Source organism: Anolis sagrei, chromosome X (genome assembly GCF_037176765.1).
Source record: "Anolis sagrei isolate rAnoSag1 chromosome X, rAnoSag1.mat, whole genome shotgun sequence".
NCBI lineage: Eukaryota > Metazoa > Chordata > Lepidosauria > Squamata > Dactyloidae > Anolis > Anolis sagrei.
The window spans coordinates 55,840,381-55,866,051 of NC_090034.1; the positions used below are offsets into that span (position 1 = coordinate 55,840,381).

Below are 25,671 nucleotides of genomic sequence, written 5' to 3' on the forward strand. Positions count from 1 at the left end.
TAGGGCGACTTCTCCCTTTCAGAGACTGAGAGAACAAGAAGGAAGCAAGGTCTTTCCCTTTCCTTATCTGCAAAGAGAAAAAGGTAAGTTTGCTCTTTCTTGGGGGGAAAAGGATAATAATTAACCCTGAGAAACTCCATCTGTACTTAAAGTTTGTTATGTTGGGCAAGTTTGATCTAGACCCATCATTGGTGGGGTTCAGTGTCCTCTCTGTCTGCAGGGTAAACTATAACTCCCACTATGCTGAGCCAGTCTCCTCTCACCCCTCCAGTAGGTTAAATCAGTCATGGGGGTTCTGTGTGCCAATTGTGGTCCAGGTCCATCATTAGTGGAGGTTGCAGTTTCCCTGGTTGTGGGTGAACTACAACTCCCCGAAATGAAAGTCAGTTCCACCCAAGCCCCTCCAGTAATCAAATTTCAGCCTATCGTGTGTGTGTGCCTAATTTGGTTCGGATCCATCGATGTTTGGGTTCACAGTGCTGTCTGGATGTAGGTGAACTACAACTTCCCCAAATCAAGGTAAATTTTCCCCAAAGACCTCCAGTATTTTTTTGCTAGTCATATGGGGGCTCTATGTGCAAAGTTTGGTCCAATTCCATCTTTGGTGGAGTTCAGAGTGCTCATTGATTGTAGGTGAACTATAAATCCCAGTACCTACATCTCCAAAATGCTCAGGCTAATTCCCCTCAAAACCCGTCAGTAATCAAATTTGGGCATATCAGGTAGGTGTGCCAAGTTTGGGTCCAGATCCATCATTGTTTGGGTTCATAGTGCGCTCTGGATGTAGATGAACTACAACTCCTGTAAATCCCTCCAAAGACCTCCAGTATGTTTTGTTGGTCATGGGGTTTCTCCGTGCCTAGTTAGTTCCAGGTTTATCATTGGTGGAGTTCAGAGTGCTATTAGATTGCAGATATACATCCCAGTATCTACAACTTTTCTAAATCATGGTGAATTCTCCCTTAACCTCTTTAGTATGTTTAGTTGGTGATCGATTCCTCTGTTTGCTGTGTGCCATAGAAAGAATAGGAAAGGGTTAAGGGAAAGGCAGTGGGTGGGGTCATGCAAATTCCACACCTGTGGAGAGAGTAAGAAACACTGGGATGTCTGTGGTGGAGGAAACACATAAAATCTAGGATGGAATTGTCCTGGTATGAAAGCCTTCACTTGGGTGGTGGGCAGTGTGCTGGATTAGATAGATACATAGATAAATATCAGATAGATAGATAAATATTATATGGATAGACAGGTATCAGACAGAGAGACAGGTATATCAGAGACATACCAGGTAGGGAGATAGATATCACATAGATAGGTATCAGATAAATACATAGGTAGGTATAACGTAGACAGGTATCAGATTGATACATAAACAGAGATGTATCAGATGGACAGATAGATAAATGATAAATAGATAAGTATCAGATAGATACCACATAAATAGACAGGGACTGACACCAGCCGAACCCTCCCTGCAGATGGCCATCGTGATCTGCTGAAGATGTTCTCTGCCCCACAGAGAGATGGGTCCCCTCTTCTTGGCCGCCGTTATGGCCACCATGGCGTCCTTATCCAGCGCAGCGGATCTGGCCTTGGAAGGAGCCTGGAGAGGATGGAAGGGCCTCCACCGCAAGGAATACCTCGAGGTGGGTCTGCTTTGGGGGGAAATGGGACGTGCAATCCGCATAATACCAGAATGGGACTCCAATAGGGCTCCAAGGGGACTTGTAATCCAGATAGGACTGAATGGGACTCCAATAGGGCTCCAATGGGACCATAATGGGAATTCTTTGCTGCCCTCGAGTGGACACATTGAGCAATGCACCCTCTTGGTATTCTGCCTTTCCATTAGAACCACAGAGGTCCCTTTTGCTCAGGACTCCTGAGTGTAATCTTTTGCCGCCCTCTAGTGGATACATGGAGCATTGCATCCTCTTGGTATTCTGCCCATCCATTAGAACCACAGAGGTCCCTTTTGGCCAGGTCTCCTATGTGTAGTAGTAGTAATAATAATAATAATAATAATAATAAATATATTGTCGAAGGCTTTCATGGCCGAAATCACTGGGTTGTTGTAGGTTTTTTCGGGCTGTATTTATTATTTATTTTATTTGCTGCATTTATTAATTTATTTATTTTTTGCTGCATGTATGGCCATGGTCTAGAGGCATTCTCTCCTGACGTTTCACCTGCTAGCTATCATCCTCAGAGGTAGTGAGGTCTGTTGGAACTAGGAAAATGGGTTTATATATCTGTGGAAAGACCAGGGTGGGACAAAGGACTCTTGTCTGCTGGAACTAGGTGTGAATGTTTCAACTGATCACCTTGATTAGCATTTGATTGCCTGGCAGTGCCTGGAGCAATCTTTTCTTGAGAGGTGAGTAGATGTCCTTGTTTGTTTCCTCTCTGTTGTTGTGCTGTTCTAATTTTAGAGTTTTTTTAATACTGGTAGCCAGATTTTGTTCATTTTCATGGTTTCCTCCTTTCTGTTGAAACTGTCCACATACTTGTGGATTTCAATGGCTTCTCTGTGTAGTCTGACATGGTGGTTGTGAGAGTGGTCCAGCATTTCTGTGTTCTCAAATAATATGCTGTGTCCAGGCTGGTTCATCAGGTGCTCTGCTATGGCTGACTTCTCTGGTTGAAGTAGTCTGCGGTGCCTTTCATGTTCCTTTATTCGTGTTTGGGCAATGCTGCATTTGGTGGTCCCTCTGTAAACTTCTTGTCCACAGCTGCATGGTACATGGTAGACTCCTGCAGAGGTGAGAGGATCCCTCTTGTCCTTTGCTGAACATAGCATTTGTCGGATTTTCTTGGTGGGTCTGTAGATAGTTTGTATGTTGTAACCCAAACATCCAATTCACCATGGAAAAAGAAAATGAAGGAAGACTGCCTTTTCTAGATGTCCTGGTCATCCGCAAACCAGATCAACAATTGGGTCACACTGTTTACAGAAAACCCACACACACAGATAGATATCTACAAAAAAACTCCAACCACCACCCAAGTCAAAAAAGAAGCACCATTAAAGCCTTGGCAGACCGTGCAAAAGGAACCTGCGAACCCCACCTCCTCCAAGATGAACTGAACCACCTAAAGTAGGCTCTACAGGCCAATGGATACTCCACCGCAGACATCAGAAGAGCTGCAAGACCGAGAACAAGCCACAAGAGTCAAGACAAGGATCCACCCAGAGGAAAAGTGTTCTTGCCATACATCAAGGGAACCACTGACCGCATAGGGAAGCTGATGAAGAAACACAACATACAAACTATCTACAGACCCACCAAGAAAATCCGACAAATGCTACGTTCGGCAAAGGACAAGAGGGATCCTCTCACCTCTGCAGGAGTCTACCATGTACCATGCAGCTGTGGACAAGTCTACATAGGGACCACCAAATGCAGCATTGCCCAAACAAGAATCCAGGAACATGAAAGGCGCTGCAGACTACTCCAACCAGAGAAGTCAGCCATAGCAGAGCACCTGGTGAACCAACCTGGACACAGCATATTATTTGAGAACACAGAAATGCTGGACCACTCTCACAACCACCATGTCAGGCTACACAGAGAAGCCACTGAAATCCACAAGCATGTGGACAATTTCAACAGAAAGGAGGAAACCATGAAAATGAACAAAATCTGGCTACCAGTATTAAAAAACTCTAAAATTACAACAGCACAACAACAGAGAGGAAACAATCAGGGACATCTACGAGAGATATTGACAAGGTGGAATGTGTCCAGAAGAGGGCGACTAAAATGATCAAGGGTCTGGAGAACAAGCCCTATGAGGAGCGGCTTAAGGAGCTGGGCATGTTTAGCCTGAAGAAGAGAAGGCTGAGAGGAGATATGATAGCCATGTATAAATATGTGAGAGGAAGCCACAGGGAGGAGGGAGCAAGCTTGTTTTCTGCTTCCTTGGAGACTAGGACGAGGAACAATGGCTTCAAATGACAAGAGAGGAGATTCCATCTGAACATGAGGAAGAACTTCCTGACTGTGAGAGCCGTTCAGCAGTGGAACTCTCTGCCCTGGAGTGTGGTGGAGGTTCCTTCTTTGGAAGCTTTTAAACAGAGGCTGGATGGCCATCTGTCAGGGGTGATTTGAATGCAATATTCCTGCTTCTTGGCAGGGGGTTGGACTGGATGGCCGATGAGGTCTCTTCCAACTCTTTGATTCTATGATTCTATGATTCTATAATCACCTCTCAACAAAAGATTGCTCCAGGCACTGCCAGGCAATCAAATGCTAATCAAGGTGATCAGTTGAAACATTCACACCTAGTTCCAACAGACAAGAGTCCTTTGTCCCACCCTGGTCTTTCCACAGATATATAAACCCTTTTTCCTAGTTCCAACAGACCTCACTACCTCTGAGGATGCTTGCCATAGATGCAGGCGAAACGTCAGGAGAGAATGCCTCTAGAACATGGCCATATAGCCCGAAAAAACCTACAACAACCCAATAATAATAAACTTTATTTATACCCTGCCACCATCTCCCCAAAGGGGACTCGGAGAGGCTTACATGAGGCCAAGCCCCATGATACATTAAAGCAAAATAAAATATAAACAACAAAAATAACATCACAATAAAATAAATAAGCTATTCAAGCAAAATAACATAACAAAAATCAAACACAGTGGGCAGGCCAAATGCACAACATAAAATGATAAATCTCTGGATGAGAGAGCAATCAAATCAAATCAAAACATTTATTTCGGTCATTGACCAGCACAGGAAATAGTGTCACGTTTCCTTACAAACCTGGCATGTTTGGTACATTAAAAATATAAATACAACTACTAAAAACACAATATGGGTGAGGGAGCAGAAGGGGAAACAGGGTAAAAACATACAATGAGAGAGCAATGAAAAAGGTATATTTGTGGGGGAAGAGTGGTGTTAGACTTTCGATAAGGTGGAGGGAAGAGCAATATGAGGAAAACATACCGCGCCCGTACTTTGGGAAGTCTGACTTGGCCACGGTAGTCCACGCTCTGGTTACATCCCGTTTAGACTACTGCAACGCTCTCTACGTGAGGTTGCCTTTGAAGACAGCTCGGAAGCTCCAACTAGTCCAACGCTCGGCAGCCATGATTTTAACAGGAGCGGAGCGCAGGGAGCATACAACCCCCCTGTTGCGCCAACTCCACTGGCTACCGATCTGCTACCGGGCTGAATTCAAAGTGCTGGCGTTGGCCTTTAAAGCCCTAAACGGTTCCGGCCCAAGCTACCTATCTGACCGCATCTCTGCCTATGAACCCACCAGGAGTTTGAGATCTTCCGGGGAGGCCCTGCTCTCGATCCCGCCTGCTTCTCAAGCTCGGCTGGCGGGGACGAGAAATAGGGCCTTCTCGGTGGTGGCTCCTCGGCTGTGGAACACCCTTCCTACGGACATTAGACTAGCACCATCTCTAATGGTATTCCGCAAAAAGGTGAAGACCTGGATGTTTGTGCAGGCGTTTGAGTAATTTAGTGCAATCTGGTAATGGAACATAGGAATGGAACAATGGACGACGAACCTGGACTACGCTTGGATGATGGGAAGATTGGGTACGGTTGTTTTTCGTAATAATTGTGCATTGTAATTGCTTATTGGTAATTTATGGATAATGTGTTAAGTCTATTGTTATATGTTGTATGGAACCACTGCTGTTTCTACTGTTTTTACTGTTTGTGAACCGCTGTGAGTCGCCTTCGGGCTTGAGATACAGCGGTATATAAGCAAAGTAAATAAATAAATAATAAATAAATAAAACAGTGTGGATGAAAAACAACAGGAATGGAATACATGGTCACTCGCCAAAAGCACATCGGAAATTGCCAGGCTGGTAGCACAACTGGTTAATCAGTTGCGATAAATCACTACCAACCAAAAGGTGGCAAGTTCGAAGCCCGAATCGACATTCAGCGTCAGACTGTTTACAGCTGCAAAAATAAAAAAGCTGTAAAAAAAATGCACAGCTCACTGTCGACCTAAGCAGTTCAAAAACAGCTATGAGCTGTCAGTAGAGAAATTATGGACCACTTAAAGCGGGGAGGCTAATAATTTATGACACCATAAAAATGCCGGAGAGCAAGGAGGAAATACTACGATCAAAAAGGCTCGACATCATAGTGGACGAAGCGACAGCTCCCCAGCTTCCCCGTGGCTGAATCGAGCAGGCCTCTATCTGTCTGTATGTCTTGTACGTCAAAAACGGCCTTGAATGTTTGCCGTGTATATGTACATTGTGATCCCCCTTCGGAGTGAGAATGGCGGAATATAAATACTGTAAATACATAAATAAATACATAATAAAAGCCAAGTTTTTAGATCTTTCTTAAAGGCGGCTAGAGTGGGGTGCCCTTTGCTGCCCTCTAGTGGACACATCGAGCATTGCACCCTCTTGGTATTCTGCCTTTCCATGATTAGAGCCTCAGAGGCCGCTTTTCTCCAGGACGCCTATGTGTAATCTTTTGCCGCCCTCTTGTGGACACATCGACCATTGCATCCTCTTGGTATTCTGCCCATTCATTAGAACAGGAATCCTCAAACTAAGGCCTGAGGGCCTCTCTGAAAAGCCAGTTGAAAGTAGATGTTGTGGGTTATTGTGCCTAGATATTGTGCCTAGATAGCTACCTATCCGAACGTATCTCTGCCTATGAACCCACCAGGACTCTAAGATCTTCTGGGGAGGCCCTGCTCTCGATCCCGCCTGCATCGCAAGTACGGCTGGCGGGGACAAGTGACAGGGCCTTCTCTGTGGTGGCCCCTCGGCTATGGAACGCCCTTCCCATGAACATTAGATCAGCCCCTTCGTTAATGGTGTTTCGAAGAAAACTAAAAACCTGGCTGTTTGAACAGGCGTTCAGATAAATAGTGCAATTGAAGGATGAATATAGGAAACGGAATTATGGATGACGAATTGGATCACGATTTTAGTTACGAGACGTTAATGTGTTGTTATTGATGTGGCATTATTTTGTATATTATGCGGTTAATGGTTTTAAATATTGTATGTTGTACGATGGACTTTTTTGCTCTCGTTGTGAACCGCGTTGAGTCGCCTACGGGCTGAAAAACTCTAGTATACAAGCAAAGTAAATAAATAAATAATAAAATAAATATTTTGGTTATAGGGCTGTGTGGAAGGGCCCTGGTTTATCTGAGTCTACACTGCCATATATTCCATATGAAAGGTGTTAATGTGGGGTTTTGATCAGGTATGTCGAAGGGGCCTTAGAAATGCAACCAAAGAGCAAACCTAGAAAACGGATCTTGTTTGTAGGTTGAAGACTGCCTGTAATTCTACAGGGGTGTCTCTTCCTTTCCCTTCGTAAAAGACCTCAAGGGCTGTAAAGTTGCCCCCACCAACACTCACCACTCTCCTGAGGCACTCTGTTGATGCTCACGGGTGGCCTTGACCTGCCAGGCTCATCCTCCTCCTCCTGCTGCTGCTGGAAGGATTTCCTTTCTCTCTCCCTGTGGTGGTGGGGGGGGGGGGGGGGGTTCAGTGGCCTGCTCACCTTCTTGTCTCTGTGCCAAGCAGGGATCCCTTTGGCGGTGACACCAAGCCCAGAAGAGAAGTGATGGGATAGGAAGGGAGGAAAGAGACCTCCAAGGGCCATCTAGTCCAGCCCCTTCTACCTTATAGGAGAAGCACAACCAAAGCACTCCTGACAGAGGGCCATTCAGACTTTGGTTAAGAATAGAGTAGTAGGGTAGAAAGAGACCTCCAAAGGCCATCCAGTCCAGCCCCTTCTGCCAGGGCCGTAGCCAGAAAATCTTTTTGGGAGGGGTTGAAATTTTCGGGGGGGGGGTTGAAAATTTCGCAGGGGGGGTGTTGAAACCTGCCTCCTAGCTCACTCTGAAGCAAAGAGCAGAGCAGGGGGCAGAGCAGCCTTCAATAGCCGGCAGGTCCGCCCTTGTCAACCACCTCCACCAAGTCTGGCCTCCTTAATGAGAGCATTCAACATCCCCCCCCCCCCGCCCCAAACTTGGTTGCTTCACTACTGTTCTGTTGTGCACTGGGCCTGTAAATAATTGTCTTTAGAACAGGATGTGCAACCTTTGCCCAGCGGGAAGCCAGGGGGCCTAAAGAGAAGTTCTCAGAGGTTTCCACCACAAACAGTCTTTAGATGGCTTGAGAAGTACAACAAAGTCTTTTATTAATGAAGAATCAAACAGAAACTTCTCTTGTCTTCAGTAAAGTTAAGCAAATGATACCAAACTTTTAGGCAACTGGTGAATTCCTAATCTTGCCCACGAAGGACAGGCAACTGTCTTCAATAACTTCTTCTTTAAAGGAAAATCCCCTTTTTAACTTCTTCTTTAAAGGAAAATCCCCGTTTTAACTTCTCCCAGGCTGACTGTAATCTAACCCTTACTGATGTGGGCTCTGCTACCGGGTCGAACTGCGTCTCGAACGCCGAGTGGACCTACCAGCAAGGCAGTAGATGTTCTCCAGCTGGAGTTCTTTGGTCTTTAGGGCTGTTTTCCTGGAAATTCTTTGGAGACTCTTAAGACCTTTCTCCCCCGGAAGGTCTTAAGGGTTGAAGCTTTTGTACAGGGGAAGCTTGCACACATCCTATACATAAGCTTACCTTACTGAGACTGACTAAAAATGGCTCCCTTCCCTTCCCAATTGCCCCGAGCAAGGGGCGGGACCAAAACTTAACAATGATGGACAGGTGACTTGCCCTATGACTGCAACCAAAGAAGCCACCTATCTGCAGAGTCCCTGAAACCTAAGACTGCAAGCAAACATTTAATACAAAGCAAATAAAGTTGGAGCTCCTGGTAAAGCTGTACCAGAACAACTACATCGGCTATTGCTGCAAGTAATGACAGTGTGAATAAATTGCTTGAGATAGTGCTTGCAGTTCTGGAGGGACTCTTGATTTTTTGCATCTCATAGACTTAGCATGGGGGTTTGGTTAACCAGTTAAAATTCATGAGTAAACCAGGTTTTTTAAAAAAATCTGAAACATTTCGGGGGGGGGGGGTTGAACCCCTAACCCACCCCCCTCGCTACGGCCTGCCTTCTGCCATATGGGAGAAGCACAACCAAACCACTCCTGACAGATGGCCAGCCTCAGCTTCATAATAATCTGTATCAGGCACATGCACACACACCTTTACCAGCAAAGGGAGTGGGAGTGCTCAATTTGGTGCGGCTGCTCGAGGCCCACTTCTCCCCAAAACGACTCCTTCCTGCACTGTTGGAGCTGCCAGCAATGTACACAGAGGTCTGCCCTCACTGCCAGTAGCACAGCAGCCCCCTGTGGGGCTCCCTCCTTCCTTCCCTCCCTCCCTCTGAGCAGCGGGGCTTCTCCCCGCCTCCATCCCTATCTCCCTTCCCTGCCGGCTGCTGCTTTTTTCGGCGATGAGGAGGAGAAGCCAATGGGGGTGGGGAAAGCAAGTGGCCAGAACAAGGAGGACTGTTTCGCCGAGGTGAGAGAGAGAGGCGATGGAGGAGCTCTCCTGCGTGCGTGCACCCTCCCCACCCCTGTGCGCATGCTCCGTGTTGTCCTCTCCTTTTTTTAGAATTTGTTAGTTTTTTTGGTGCTTTCTTTTAATTTTTATGATTGTTGGTCATACCTTGGGGTATGAGGGTTTTCGAGGCCAAATTTGGTGATATTTGGACCTGTATTTTTTTCGTTTTTAACCCACTCACGATGACAACAACATTTTAATATATATAGATAATAATACACCACTCTGATGGCCGAAAGCGAGGAGGAGCTGAGGAGCCTTCTAATCAAGGTGAAGGAAGAAAGCGCAAAAGCTGGGTTGCAGCTAAACATCAAAAAAACCAAGATTATGGCAACAAGAATGACTGACAAATGGGAAACAGAGGGAGAAAACGTGGAGGCCGTGACAGACTTTGTATTTCTAGGTGCAAAGATGACTGCAGATGCAGACTGTGGCCACGAAATCAGAAGACGCTTACTTTTTGGGAGGAGAGCAATGTCCAGTCTCGATAAAATAGTGAAGAGTAGAGACATCAGACTGGCAACAAAGATCCGCCTAGTCAAAGCCATGGTATTTCCTGTAGTAACCTACGGATGTGAGAGCTGGACCTTAGGAAAGGCTGAGCGAAGGAAGATCGATGCTTTTGAGCTGTGGCGTTGGAGGAAAGTGCTGAGAGTGCCTTGGACTGCGAGAAGATCCAACCAGTCCATCCTCCAGGAAATAAAGCCCGACTGCTCATTGGAGGGAAGGATACTAGAGACAAAGTTGAAGTCCTTTGGCCACATCATGAGGAGACAGCAAAGCCTGGAGAAGACAATTATGCTGGGGAAAGTGGAAGGCAAAAGGAAGAGGGGCCGACCAAGGGCAAGATGGATGGATGGCATCCTTGGAGTGACTGGACTGACCTTGAAGGAGCTGGGGGTGGTGACGGCTGAGAGGGAGCTCTGGCGTGGGCTGGTCCATGAAGTCACGAAGAGTCGGAGACGACTGAACGAATGAACAAGATAATAATAATAATAATAATAATAATAATAATAAACTTTATTTATACCCCGCTACCATTTCCCAAGGGACTCGGTGTGGCTTACATGAGCTCTCAATACATCAGCAAAAAACAACAACAGCAGTAATACAAAACAATAAAATAAAGCTCATAAACAAAAAATAGGCAGTAACATCGACAATAACACAATAACATTTAAAAACCAATGGCTGGGCCAAATGTAATAGTTAAAATTTTAAAAATAATGCTGGACAAGACCAGGTGAAATATAACTAGGATAGAATTTCGGAAAAGAATGGGGTGTACAGACAGTTCTAGATTACTAATAAGGTGCAATTATTTATTATTTATTTATTTATTTACAGCTTTTATATTCCGCCCTTCTCACCCCGCAGGGGACTGAGGGCGGATTACAGTGTACACATATATGGCAAACATTCAATGCCAATTTTTGACATACAAACATATACAGACACACACAGAGGCTATTTTACTGTTTTATTGTTTGCTTGAGGTTTATTATTTGCTTATGAGTTTTATTTTATTTTTTAGTGTGTATTGTATGTTGTTGTTGTCGGTGGCCTTGGCCTTTGTAAGCCGCATCGAGTCCTTCGGGAGATTTTGCGTGGTATAAATAAAGTTAATAATAATAATAATAATAATTAACTTTTTCTGGCTTCCAGGGAGCTGTCGCTTTCATTGTCCATCTGCGACGCTGATGAAGCACTTCCGCATTCCCCGCATGCTTCCCTCCTGGAATGCTTTGCTGGAGTCTTCTTTATGACCTCATAAATCAGTTAATTTAGCCTCCCCACACATTTTTAAGGTGGTACCTTGTTTTCCTACTTGACAGATGCAACTGTCTTTCGGGTTGCAAAGGTCGACAACAGGCTACACATAATTGGTTGGAAACCCACTCCAACCCAGGCTGGCTTCGAACTCATGACCTTTTGGTCAGAGTGATCTTAATGCAGCTGACACTCAGCCTGCTGCGCCACAATCCCGGTGGACATCTTGCTGGGAGTTTCCTTACTCTGGGAAGGCACACTGGAACAACCATGTTTTCAAGCTCCTCCTAAAAATTGCCAAAGTTGGGACATGCCTGATATCCTTGGGGAGTGAGTTCCAGAGTCAGGGGGGCCACCACCGAGAAGGCCCTCTCCCTCGTCTCCACCAATCGTGCCTGCGATGGAGGTGGGAGCGCGAGTAGAGCCTCTCCAGATGATTGAAGAGATCGTGTGGGTTCGTATACAGAAATGCGGTCACGCAGGTAGGCGTTCAGGGCTTTGTAGGTAAGAACCTGCACCTTGAATTGGGACTGGAAGATGAACGGCAGCCAGTGGAGCTCCTTAAATCCCTTATTATATTGTTTTTAAGTGTCTTTTGCACTACAAATAAGATATGTGCAGTGTGAATAGGAATTCATTCATGCTTTCTTCAAATCATAATCCAGTGCTCCAACACATCTATCATAGATGTGTAGCCCTTTGCCGCCCTCCAGTGGCCACATCGAGCATTGCATCCTTTAATTAGGTATGGCTCTATTCAAGCCACTGAGCCATAAGCACCTCTTTGTCGCCATCCAGTGGTCACATCGGGATAATGCACCCCTTTTTCTATTTTCCTTCATTTGGGGAAGAAGTAAAGAAGGAAGGCACAGTAAAGAAGGGAAAGAAAACAAGAAAGGAAAGAAAGGATGAAGGGGGGAAGACGGAATGGGAGAAAGGAAAGAACAAAAGAGAAAGAACAATAAAAGAGGTCAGTAGAAAGTGAGTGAGGAAGGAAGGAAGGAAGGAAGGAAGGAAGGAGAAAAGCAAAGTGGAAGGAAGCAGGAAGGAAGGAACAATCCAATGTTCTCTATTCTTGGTGGGACTCAAATTGATCTCTAGGTAGGCCTGAATGGGGACTTTGAATCCACATAGGACCAAAGGTGGACTTTTCTAATCCGGATTGGGATCTTTGCAGGAGGAGGATGCTTTCCGCCGCTCCGTCTGGGAGAAGAACTGGCAGCGGATCGCTCAGCACAACATGGAGGCTTCCCTGGGGAGACATAGTTTTCGCCTAGCTATGAACCACTTAGGAGACTTGGTAATAATCCGCCCTTCCAGATTGGCCGAGCTTCTGTGATGTCACAGAAGAACTGGGGGTGGTGTGGCTTAGAGCCCCTGCTTTGCATTTCTGCAGTTAAAGTGGTGTCAAACTGCATTAATTCCACAGTGTAGCTGCATCTCAGGCTGGAACCCTCTCTTCTCCCTCCCCAGACAGACGAAGAGTTCAACGAGAGGCTCAATGGCTTCTATCCAGATCCAGCCCCGAAGTACGGCAAGGGAGTTGCTGTTTTCCAAGGGCCGTCCATCCAGGAGATTCCCAAAGAGGTGGACTGGCGTCTCAAAGGCTATGTCACACCAGTGAAAAACCAGGTGAGCTGAAAGCCGATGGAGTTTGGCTCCACTTGAACGGCTAGGGGATCCTGGAAGTTTATTTGTTTATTGATTTACAGTATTTGTATTCTGCTCTTCTCACCCAAAGGGTGCTCAGGGATGGTCACAGAACATGTATACAGCAAACATACAATGTCGTTATACACTGACAAGACAGACAATTGTACATAGATAGAGGTATATACATAGGCTTTTCCCATCTTTGGCATCTTGGAGGCTGTGCTCAGTTCTGGCCACGGGGGCGGGGGAGGGTGAGGGGCATGCTGTCACTCCACTTTCCTTGCTGAAGAACTTTGTTTGTAAACCACCTCCTCGATCGAATCGCCAGTATTTTTCTGGGTGCCTTAAATACCTCCTTTAAGTGGTACCTATTTATCTACTCACATTGCTGTTTTTGAAACTGCTAGGTAGGCAGAAGCTGGGCTAAAGGCCAGGAGCTCACTCCGGCCTGGGCTTCAAACTGGCGGTAAACCTGCTGTGCTAAAGCCCGGCCCTTGTAGTCTGACAAGGTCTTTCACCTTCTCTGCCAAAGACTGCCATCTACCACGCTCAGGATGGCTTGAGAGACAGATGACAGACTGATAGATACATACAGTAATGTCTCACTTATCCGACCTTGGCTTATCCGACATTCTGTCATATCCGACACTCTTATCCGATGCCCCCCTTTTCCTCCAGTATTTCCCCTTCAATTAAAGGAGTGTTCCCAATTCTCTCTCCATTTCCAATATGTGAAAAAGGCAAGACAAGGATGAGGAGAGCGGAAAAGGGGAAAAGAGGGAGGACCAGAAGCTAAAGCGTCCTCCCTCCTTCCCTCTATGATTTCCATGCTCCTCTTCCGCATCCGGACTCTACCTGCTGGACCGCTCTAGCCCTGAGGCATTGCCTTCCCTTAATCCATTGAGCCCCTGTTGCTAGTATTCTAGGTATCTGGCGCTGCGTCGGATGGCTAACAGTAGGAGACTCCCTATTATCTGACATTTTCATTTTTCCAATGGTCTGCTGGCCTGTTTATGTCAGATAAGTGAGACTTTACTGTGGATAGATAGACAGACAGACCACCCAGCAAGGATGCTAAGATCATAGACAGATGCTAGATAAATATATAAATAGATAGATAGAATAAAAGATGGATAGATGTATGCATAAAAATAGAGAAGGATTATTCTGGGCATGTCACCCAAATTTCCTAGGACAGGTGGATGGTGATAGATGGATGGATGGATGGATAGATAGATAGATAGATAGATAGATAGATAGATAGATAGGCAATTCTGCTGAGAGAGAGACTAGATAGATAGATAGATAGATAGATAGATAGATAGATGATGGATGGATGGATGCAAGATGAGAGCTGGAAGGATGGGTAGATGCAACATGGATAGAAGATGGATGTGTATACAAGATAGATAGATAGATAGATAGATAGATAGATAGATAGATAGATAGATGTTGGGTGGATACAGGATGGATGCAAGACAGACGAAAAGATGGATAGATGCAACATGAATAGATAGAAGATATGTGTATACAAGATGGACAATAGTTTGCCAAAACGGGGAGGTTGCCCTCGTCTTCCCCTGAGGTTCAGAGAGGGTGCCTTGCCCAAGGTTAACCAATGAGTGTCTCTAGCCAAGCAAAGGCTAGCGCTTAACCAAAGTGCAACTCCCATGATCACGGAGCTGTGGCACTTCAAATGGTGCTAAATTGTGTTAAGCCTACAGTTTAGAAGCCCCCTTGTTTTCTATCTCTGGTGCCAGGGTCATTGTGGGGCATGTTGGGCATTCAGCGCCACGGGAGCCTTGGAGGGTCTACTCTTCAACAAGACGGGGAAGTTGGTGCCACTGAGTGAGCAAAACCTTATTGATTGCTCCTCGAAAATGGGGAACCATGGATGCCGAGGAGGATACATCACCAAGGCCTTTGAGTACGTCAGTGAGAATGGAGGCATTGACTCGGAGCAGGACTATCCCTACCTGGAGCAGGTGAGAGGGACTATCTCATTTTCCTAGGATGTTATTATTGATAACTAGCTTGGGTACCCGGCGTTGCCCGGAGTGCTCATTGATTGCAGGTGAACTATACATCCCAGTAACCACAACTCCTAGAAATCATGGTGAATTCTCCCGAAACCTCTCTAGTATGTTCAGTTGCTGGTCAATTCCTCTGTGTAGTGCATAACCCATCAAAATGAATAGGACAGCGCTCTCACATTTTTCCCCGTCCTCCAGGAGGCATCGGGATGCCGTTACAATGCTCAGACGCGGGTGGCCAACTGCAGCTCCTTGGTACGAATCCAATCCGGCAGCGAAGAGGCCCTGGAACACGCCGTGGCCACCGTTGGGCCTGTTTCCATCGCGGTGGACGCCCAGAGCTTCTTTTTCCATTTCTACAAATCTGGTGAGGTCCAGTGGTTGCATCTACACTGTTGATTCAACATATCCCCCCCCCCCCTCCACTTGGAGTATGGTGGAGTCCCCTTCTCTGGCGGTTTCGAAGCATGACCCACTGTCAGGCGGAATTGGATGGTGCCTTCCTTCCTTGCAGAATGGGGTTGGACTGGATGGTCCTTGGGGTCTCTTCCGACTCAAGGATTCAATTATTCTATTTAAAACAGTGGTTCTCAACCTGTGGTCCGTGGACCACCAGTGGTCCCCAAGAACGAAAATATGTTCCGTGGCCTCACCATTACTACAATATTGCCTCGAAACCACACGGCAATGAGAGCAACTGGTCTCGCAAAACCCTCTTATAGGGCCAAGGCAATGGGGATGTTGGGAGGGGAGAGGCTGACTATCCATGAAAGATTACTACTACCATATCAGCTCTAGATGATTAAATATGGTTTTCTGAGGGTGAGCCGATGCTAACTACTGGATGGCATATGTCCTAGAGCTGATGTGGTCTATCCAATCAGCACCACAAATAACTACAGCTGATGTGGTCTATCCAATCAGGACCCTAAATAACTAAAATTGACCAAAAACTGATTCATAACTAATGTTGGAGAGTGGTCCCTGGTTACAGTGGTCCCTAGTCAAGTGGTCAAAAAAAAGGTTGGGAACCACTGACTTAAAAGGATTCATGTCGCTCCCCATTTATTGCCTTTGGTTCCCCTTTTCCTGTATCTTTTCTAGGAGTCTTTTCCAGCAGCTGGTGCAGCCAATGGGTGAACCATGCCATGTTGGCAGTTGGCTACGGCACAATCCAGGACGGAGGAGCAAATACTGATTACTGGATCCTGAAGAACAGGTGAGGATCGGAACTTGCGATCTTTATGGATCGACGCACGTCTTTCCATCCCAATGCGGAGTCACGTGATCCATTCGCCTCCAAAATGAGAGGGTTGAACAAATGTCTCGTGGCCAAAGAGACGAGGTGAACAAACTGCAATGGCTCCATGCCATGAGTTACCATTTCACAACAACAACAACACTTTATTTATATTCTGTTCTATCTACCTATTGATCATGTTTTTGAACTGCTAGGTTAGCAGGAGCTGGAGTTGACAGATGGGAGCTCACTCCATCTTGCGAATTCGAACTGCCAACCTAGCACTTCTTTGCCCTTCTCTGCCAAATTACAACTCCCAGGATTCCGGCCCTTAAAGCACATTAATCCAATAGTGCAGATACTCCCTAACCAAAACTTTCCTCCTTTCTCTTCTGCAGCTGGACGGAGAACTGGGGCGAAGGGGGCTACATGCGATTGGTCAAAGGAGCCGGCAATCACTGTGGTGTGGCCAATCAGGCCAGTTACCCCACCCTCTAATGGGGAAAAGGCTGGAGCCAAGAACTTGGTTTTGTTTGGGTTTTTAAAAAACTTTCTTCCAAGCTTTGGAGACTGAAACAATATCTATCTATCTATCTATCTATCTATCTATCTATCTATCTATCTATCTATTGTCGAAGGCTTTCATGGCCGGAATCACTGGGTTGTAGGTTTTTTCAGGCTATATGGCCATGGTCTAGAGGCATTCTCTCCTGATGTTTCGCCTGCATCTATGGCAAGCATCTTCAGAGGTAGTGAGTATCTATCTATCTATCTATCTATCTGTTTAAAAATTGTGGCCACTTGCATCAGAAATAAAAATATTGAGAAAACTCTTGTGTTTGGCTTGGTTTTCATCTCCCAGCTTCCTTTCCGGCCCCATGTTTCATGATAAGATGATGATGATGATGATGATGATGATGATGATGATGATGATGATGATGATCGTTGTCATCATCATCACCATCATCATCATCATAATCTGTATCTATATTCTATATCCATAATAAAAGTGAATAGTGAAAGTATGTGTGTATGTGGCTGGGATGCCCACTTACACAGGCAAGCTTTTGCCTCCACAAACAGCTCTAGCTCCCACTACTCAGGAGACACCAATGGCCCTCCCTCCAATCACATTGCAGGTTAAACTGGGCGCCATGTACATGTTCAAGAGCCCTGCCAATGTCCTCCACAAATACCATGCTGCCCGCCACCCAAGTAAAGGCTTTCATATGGTGACAATGTCATCCTAGATTTTATGTGTTTCCTCCACCATAGGCATCCCAGTGTTTCTGAGTCTCTCAATTGGTGTGGAATTTGCATGATTCCCGTAACCCTCTCCCATAACCCTTTCCTATTATTTTCTATGGCACAGCAAGCAGAGGAATTGATCAGCAACTGAACATACTAGAGATGTTTGGGACGAAATCACCATGATTTATAGGAATTGTAGGTCTTAGGATGTATAGTTTACCTGCAATCTAAGAGCACTCTGAACTGCACCAATGATGGACCTGGAACTCACTTGGTACATAGAGCCTTCATGACCAGCAAAAAATACTGGAGGTCTTTGGGGACAATTTACCTTGATTTGGGGGAATTGTATTTCACCGACATCTAGAGAGGACTGTGAATCCAAACACCCATGGATCTGGACCAAGCTTGGCACACATACCTGATATGCTGAAATTTGATAACTGGAGCGGTTTGGGGGAACTGACCTTTCCTTTGGGGAGTTGTAGTTCACCCACAACCAGAGAAATGGTCCTCCTGGATTCAGCGCTGACGCTTGATGCGCAGGTGTCGGCGGTGGCCGGGAGGCCCTTTGCACAGTTAAGACTTGTGCGCCAGCTGCAACCATACCTCGAGAAGTCTCATTTGACCATGGTGGTCCATGCCTTAGTTACCTCAAGATTAGACTACTGTAATGAACTCTACGTAGGGCTGCCCTTGAAGACGGTTCGGAAACTACAGCTGTTGCAAAGATCGGCAGCCAGATTGTTAACTGGAGCAAGTTACAGTGAGTGGTCAACCCTCCTGTTTAAAAAGCTCCACTGGTTGCCGATAAGTTTCCGGCTCCAATACAAGGTTATCACATCAAAATCATCCAGGCGTCCCCTGGGCAATGTCCTTGCAGACAGCCAATTCTCTCACAACAGGACACTCCTGACACAACCAAAAAAACCCTATAAAGCTCCAAACGGTTCAGGACCTGCCTATCTGCATGACCGCCTCCTCCCTTACGAGCCCACGCGGTCCTTAAGATCTTCCGGGGATGCCCTTCTCTCACTCCCGCCCCCGTCTCAGGCATGGTTGGTGAGGATGAGAGAGGGGGCATTCTCGGTGGTGGCCCCCCGTCTCTGGAACTCCCTCCCCAGGGAGATTAGGCTGGCACCCTCCCTAGCCACATTCCGTAAGGAATTAAAGACGTAGATGTTTCGTCGTGCTTTCGATTGACAACTCCTATGACAAATGGCCTGTATCATGACTTGAATCGTCATTCAATCTGATGTCCTATATTATATTAACTAATCCTGTTAATTTGCTCTGTTTCCATGATTTTTCTCATGCCGTTATTCATGGTCATCCACCTTACTAAACCACTTTATCCTAGTTCACATAGTGGTTTTCCTCCCCCCTCCAAAATTAGTCTGCTGTTATTGTTGTTTTATGGTTCAGGACCTTCATATCTATTTTTGTTATGTTGTTTTATGCTGTTTTTATGTTGTTTTAATTGGTATTGCTTTATTTTAATTGTATTCTGCCTGCCCTTGGGCCCCATGTAAGCCGCCCCGAGTCCCTTCGGGGAGATGGAGGTGGGGTAGAAAAATAAAGTTCTTCTTCTTCTTCCTGTGGTTATATACAGCATGACAACATCTTAGCTCTGTGCCATTAAAAGCACCAATTTTTGCACAAGGCTATCCTTCTGTGGATATATACAGCATGACAACATCTTAGCTCTGTGCCCATTAAAAGGAGCAATTTCTGCACAAGGCTGCCCCTTGTGGATATATACAGCATGACAAGATTTTAGCTCTGTGCCCATATATTTTATTTATCGTATCATCCGCAACCAGACCATTGTATTACATTTCTAACAGAACAAAACAAATAAACAGATAAAAAAACCCACAAAATTTGCAAACTTGGTAGCTGATTAAATGTCCTTTGACCAGTATCTGGCCACTTGGAGTGCCTCTGGTGTTGCCGCAAGAAGGTCCTCCATTGTGCATGTAGCAGGGCTCAGGTTGCATTGCAGCAGGTGGTCAGTGGTTTGCTCTTCTCCACACTCGCATGTTGTGGATTCCACTTTGTAGCCCCATTTCTGAAGGTTGTCTCTGCATCTCGTGGTGCCAGAGCGCAGTCTGTTCAGCGCCTTCCAAGTCGCCCAGTCCTCTGTGTGCCCAGGGGGGAGTATCTCATTTGGTATCAGCCATTGGTTGAGGTTCTGGGTTTGAGCCTGCCACTTTTGGACTCTCGCTTGCTGAGGTGTTCCAGTGAGTGTCTCTGTAGATCTTGGAAAACTATTTCTTGATTTAAGTTGTTGACGTGCTGGCTGATACCCAAACAAGGGGTGAGCTGGAGATGTCTCTGCCTTGGTCCTTTCACTATTGGCTGCAACTTCCCGGCGGATGTCAGGTGGTGCAATACCAGCTAAGCAGTGTAATTTCTCCAGTGGTGTAGGGCGCAGACACCCCATGATAATGCGGCATGTCTCATTAAGAGCCACATCCACTGTTTTAGTGTGGTGAGATGTGTTCCACACTGGGCATGCATACTCAGCAGCAGAGTAGCATAGCGCAAGGGCAGATGTCTTCACTGTATCTGGTTGTGATCCCCAGGTTGTGCCAGTCAGCTTTCGTATGATATTGTTTCTAGCACCCACTTTTTGTTTGATGTTCAGGCAGTGCTTCTTGTAGGTCAGAGCATGGTCCAGAGTGACTCCCAGGTATTTGGGTGCGCTGCAATGCTCCAGTGGGATTCCTTCTCAGGTAATCCTCAGAGCTCGTGATGCTTGTCTGTTCTTAAGCTGAAAGGCACATGTCTATGTTTTAGATGGATTAGGGATCAGTTGGTTTTCTCTGTGATAGGCAGTTAGAGCACCTAGAGCTTGGAAGAGCTTCTGTTCGACCATCTCAAAGCTCCCTGCTTGAGCGGTATGGCACGATCATCAGCATAGATGAAACTCTCAGCATGACAACATCTTAGCTCTGTGCCCATTAAAAGGAGCAATTTCTGCACAAGGCTGCCCCCTGTGGATATATACAGCATGACAACATTTTAGCTCTGTGCCTATTGAAAGGAGCAATTTCTGCACAAGGCTGCCCCCTGTGGATATATACAGCATGTACATGTCCATATATACATGTGTATGTATATGTATATATGTACATGTATATATGTATAAATCAACCTCTGTACATGGCATTCATTGACCTTGCAAAGGCATTCGACACAGTGAATCGCAGTGCTCTCTGGACCATCCTCCAAAAAATCGGGTGCCCAAACAAATTTGTGAACATCCTGCGGCTCCTCCACGATAACATGATGGCAACAGTCCTGGACAGCAATGGCTCCCAAAGTGACCCATTTAAGGTGGAATCGGGTGTCAAACAGGGATGTGTTATTGCCCCAACTCTATTCTCCATCTTCATTGCCATGATACTTCACCTTGTTGACGGGAAACTTCCCACCGGAGTGGAAATCATCTATCGGACCGATGGCAAGCTGTTTAACCTCAGCTGACTGAAAGCCAAAACCAAGGTTACAACAACATCTGTTATAGAACTCCAGTATGCAGATGACAATGTCGTCTGTGCGCATTCAGAAGATGATTTACAAGCACTCTCAACACCTTCACAGAAGCATACATGAAGCTTGGCTCAGGCATGTAGCCGGGGGGGGGGGGGGGGCTCGGGAGGCTTCAGCCCCCCCCCCGAAATTCTCATGGTTGTTCGCGAAAAGGCCTTACTGGTGCATTATTTAAACTGTTATGTTTATTCATATCATGATCTGATCACCATACTCAATATATCCCATATGCATGGGGGTATTGGGGTAATGATACAAAAGGTTTGCTAGGCTAGACCCTCTTTCACTCAGACTCAGCCCCCCCCGAAACTCAGCCCCCCCCGAAACCCCCCTGAAATTTTTTTAGCCCCCCCCCCCCCCGAAACGAAATCCTGGCTACGGGCCTGGCTTGGCCTGTCACTGAACATTGAAAAAACCAAAGTGCTGTTCCAGCAGACACCAGCCAACCCCTCCCCAATGCCAGAGATAAAGCTTAATGGTTGACCATTTCTGCTACCTTGGCAGCCACCTCTCCATCAAAGTCAACATCGACCCCAAAATACAACACCGCCTGAGCTCTGTGAGTGCAGTATTTTCCCAAATGAAGCAGAGAGCGTTTGAGGACCGGGACATCCGTAGGGATACCAAGGTGCTTGTTCATAAGGCTATTTTCCTCCCAACCCTGCTATATGCCTGCAAAACGTGGACTGTCTACAGATGTCACATGGAAGTCCTGGAACAATTCCATCAGCGCTGCCTCCGGAAAATCCTGCAAATCTCTTGGGAAGACAAGCGGACAAACGTCAGCGTGCTGGAAGAAGCAAAGACCACCAGCACTGAAGCGATGCTCCTCTGCCATCAACTCCACTGGGCCGGCCACGTTGTCCGGATGCCCGACCACCGTCTCCCAAAGCAGTTGCTCTACTCTGAACTTAAGAACGGAAAACGGAATGTTTGTGGACAGGAAAAGAGATTTAAAGATGGGCTCAAAGCCAACCTTAAAAACTCTGGCATAGACACTGAGAACTGGGAAGCCCTAGCCCTTGAGCGCTCCAGCTGGAGGTCAGCTGTGACCAGCAGTGCTGCAGAATTCGAGGAGGCACGAGTGGAGGGTGAAAGAGAGAAACGTGCCAAGAGGAAGGCGCGTCAAGCCAACCCCGACCAGGATCGCATTCCACCTGGACACCAATGCCTTCACTGTGGGAGAAGATGTGGGTCAAGAATAGGGCTCCACAGCCACCTACGAATCCACAAGGAAACCCATCATGGAAGACCATCTTACTCGTCCAACGAGGGATCGCCTAAGTAAGAAAGTAAGTAAGTAATACAGCATGTCAACATCTTAGTTCTGTGCTCATTGAAAGGAGCAGTTTCTGCACAGGGCTGCCCTCCTGTGTATATATACAGCATGACAAAATCTTAGCTCTGTGCCCATTAAAAGCACCAATTCCTGCACAAGGCTGCCTCCTGTGGATATATACAGAAGGACAACATCTTATTTAAAATGTTGTCATGCTATATATATATCCACAGGGGGCAGCCTTGTGCAGAAACTGGTCCTTTCAATGAGCACAGAGCTAAGATGTTGTCATGCTGTATATATCTACAGGAGGGCAGCCCTGTGCTCCTTTTAATGGGCACAGAGCTAAGATGTTGTCATAAGAATGGCCATCAGACTGGAAAAAATCAACTTATATCCCCATACCAAAAAAGGGAAATGCGAAAGACTGCTCAAACTTTTGTACAGTAGCACTTATGTCACATGTGAGTAAGGTAATGCTCAAGATCCTGCAAGGAAGACTCCAGCAATACATAGAGCGAGCGTTGTCAGATGTACAAGCTGGCTTTAGAAAAGGCAGAGGAACGAGAGACCATACTGCCCTCCTGTGTATAAATACAGCATGGCAACATCTTAGTTCTGTGCCTATTGAAAGGACGAATTTCTGCACGGCTTCCACCCTCCTGTGGATGTATATAGCATGACAACATCTTAGCTCTGTGCCCATTAAAAGGAGCAATTTCTGCACAAGGCTGCCCCCTGTGGATATATACAGCATAACAACATTTTAGCTCTGTGCCCATCAAAAGGAGCAATTTCTGCACAAGCCTGCCCCCTGTGGATATATACAGCATGACAACATCTTAGCTCTGTACCCATTACAAGGAGCAATTTCTGCACAAGCCTGCCCCCTGTGGATATATACAGCATGACAACATCTTAGTTCTGTGTCCATCAAAGGACCAATTTCTGCACAAGGCTGCCCCCTGCGGATATATACAGCATGACAACATCTTAGCTCTGTGCCTATTGAAAGAAGCTATTTCTGCTCAAGGCTGCCCCCTGTGGATATATACAGCATGACAACATCTTAGCTCTAAACATTACAAGGACCAATATCTGCACAAGGCTGCCCCCTGTGGATATATACAGCATGACAACATAGCTCTGTGCCTATTGAAAGGAGCAATTTCTGCACAAGGCTGCCCCCTGTGGATATATACAGCATGACAACATAGCTCTGTGCCTATTGAAAGGAGCAATTTCTGCACAAGGCTGCCCCCTGTGGATATATACAGCATGACAACATAGCTCTGTGCCTATTGAAAGGAGCAATTTCTGCTCAAGGCTGCCCCCTGTGGATATATACAGCATGACAACATAGCTCTGTGCCTATTGAAAGGAGCAATTTCTGCTCAAGGCTGCCCCCTGTGGATATATACAGCATGACAACATCTTAGCTCTAAACATTACAAGGACCAATATCTGCACAAGGCTGCCCCCTGTGGATATATACAGCATGACAACATAGCTCTGTGCCTATTGAAAGGAGCAATTTCTGCTCAAGGCTGCCCCCTGTGGATATATACAGCATGACAACATAGCTCTGTGCCTATTGAAAGGAGCAATTTCTGCACAAGGCTGCCCCCTGTGGATATATACAGCATGACAACATCTTAGCTCTGTGCCCATTAAAAGGAGCAATTTCTGCTCAAGGCTGCCCCCTGTGGATATATACAGCATGACAACATCTTAGCTCTGTGTCTATTGAAAGGAGCAATTTCTGCTCAAGGCTGCCCCCTGTGGATATATACAGCATGACAACATCTTAGCTCTGTGTACATAGGACCACAAATGTACTCCAATAGGGCTCCAATGGGACTACAATGGGAATTCTTTGCTGCCCTCCAGTGGCCACATTGAGCACTGCGCCCTCTTGGTGTTCTACCCAATACCATCCATTAGAACCTCAGAGGCTCCCTTTGCCCAGGACTCCTATGTATAGTCCTTTGCCCCCCTCTTGTGGACACATCGAGCATTGCACCCTCTTGGTATTCTGCCCTTCCATTAGAACAGTGGTTGTCAAGCTTTCTAATGCCGTGACCCCTTAATGCAGTTCCTCATGTTGTGGTGACCCCTAACCATAAAATTATTTTCGTTGCTACTTCCTGAGTGTAAGTTTCCTACAGTTACGAATTGTAATGTACATATCTGATATGCAGGCTGCATTTTCATTATTACAAATTGAACAAAATTAAAGCATAGTGATTAATCACAAAAACAATATGTTTGGGGAAGTATGGACAACGGATGATGGGATTTGCAGTACCTTCAATCGATTCAGCTCTGACTTCCACAGATGACTGAAATCCCTATGAATGACAGTCCTGAACCAAACTTGGCACCCAGAACCCTCATAGCCAACAGAAAATATGGAGAGGTTTGGGAGAAATTGACAGTGATTTAGGGGAAATGTAGTTCACCTACATCTGGAGAACACTGTGAACCCAAGCTACTATGGATCAGTACCAAACTTGCTACAAATACTTAATATGCCCAAATTTGAACACTGGTGGAGTTTGAAGAAAACAGACCTTGATATTTGGGAGTTGTAGTTGTTTGAATTTATAATTCACCTACAATCAAAGAGCATTCTGAACTCCACCAACAATGGAATTGAACCAAACTTGGCACACAGAACTCCCACAACCAACAAAAAATACTGGAAGCATTTTATTGCTCCTGCAGTCACTCCAGGAGATTATTCTTAAATGTTTTTATTATTATTAGACTCGGTTGGAATTGAGCCCCAAAGGTCATCCAGTCCAGCCCCCTTCTGCCAGGCACGAAGATAGAATTACTATTACATTACTAATCATTATTATTGTTATAAGACTCAGACCATTGGAAGAGCATCCAAAGGTCATCTAATCCAGCCCCTTTTTCTGCCAGGAAGGAAGATAGAATTACTATTATATTATTAGGCATTATTACTATTGCTATAAGACTCAACACCAGTTGGAAGGGAACCCCAAAGGTAGAATTATTATTATTATTATTATTATCATTATTGTTAATTTACTGACACAAAGCACAGTATGTCACAGCAAACGAGATCTATAGGCTGGATTTCGTATCAAAAAATCACAAGTTGAACACTTCCCAAGCGTCTAGGACTGTGTGATGTATTTCCGAATGATGCGCGCAGATCCAAGTAAGGTGGCCTTTTGCAATTGATAGATTGTGATTTTGTCAATGTTTATTGTCTCCAAATGCCGACTGAGATCTTTTGGCACGGCACCCAGTGTGCCGATAACCACTGGGACCACCTCTACTGGCTTGTGCCCAAGCATGTAGCCGGGGGGGGGGGGGGGGGCTTGAGGGGTTTCACCCCCCCCCCCCCGGAAATTCTCAGGGTGGTC

At 45.9% G+C, this 25,671-nt stretch overlaps 1 protein-coding gene across 4 annotated transcripts; it reads left to right on the top strand.

The window, feature by feature from the left end:
- Window positions 1–51: 51 nt before the first annotated feature.
- Window positions 52–17,012, top strand: LOC132781038 (procathepsin L-like). Of its 4 annotated transcripts, XM_060784960.2 has the most exons (8): window positions 52–83; window positions 1,520–1,646; window positions 12,434–12,556; window positions 12,730–12,888; window positions 14,670–14,894; window positions 15,141–15,309; window positions 16,047–16,161; window positions 16,581–17,012. In XM_060784960.2, exons 2-8 carry the CDS (start codon window positions 1,524–1,526, stop codon window positions 16,678–16,680), a joined length of 1,014 nt encoding a protein of 337 aa, XP_060640943.2. In that variant the 5' UTR covers window positions 52–83; window positions 1,520–1,523; the 3' UTR covers window positions 16,681–17,012. The 4 variants fall into 4 exon arrangements, with proteins under 4 accessions (XP_060640943.2, XP_060640941.2, XP_060640942.2 ...); XM_060784958.2 differs by lacking the exons at window positions 52–83; window positions 1,520–1,646 and adding an exon at window positions 9,189–9,444; XM_060784959.2 differs by lacking the exons at window positions 52–83; window positions 1,520–1,646 and adding an exon at window positions 11,884–12,226.
- Window positions 17,013–25,671: the final 8,659 nt, after the last annotated feature.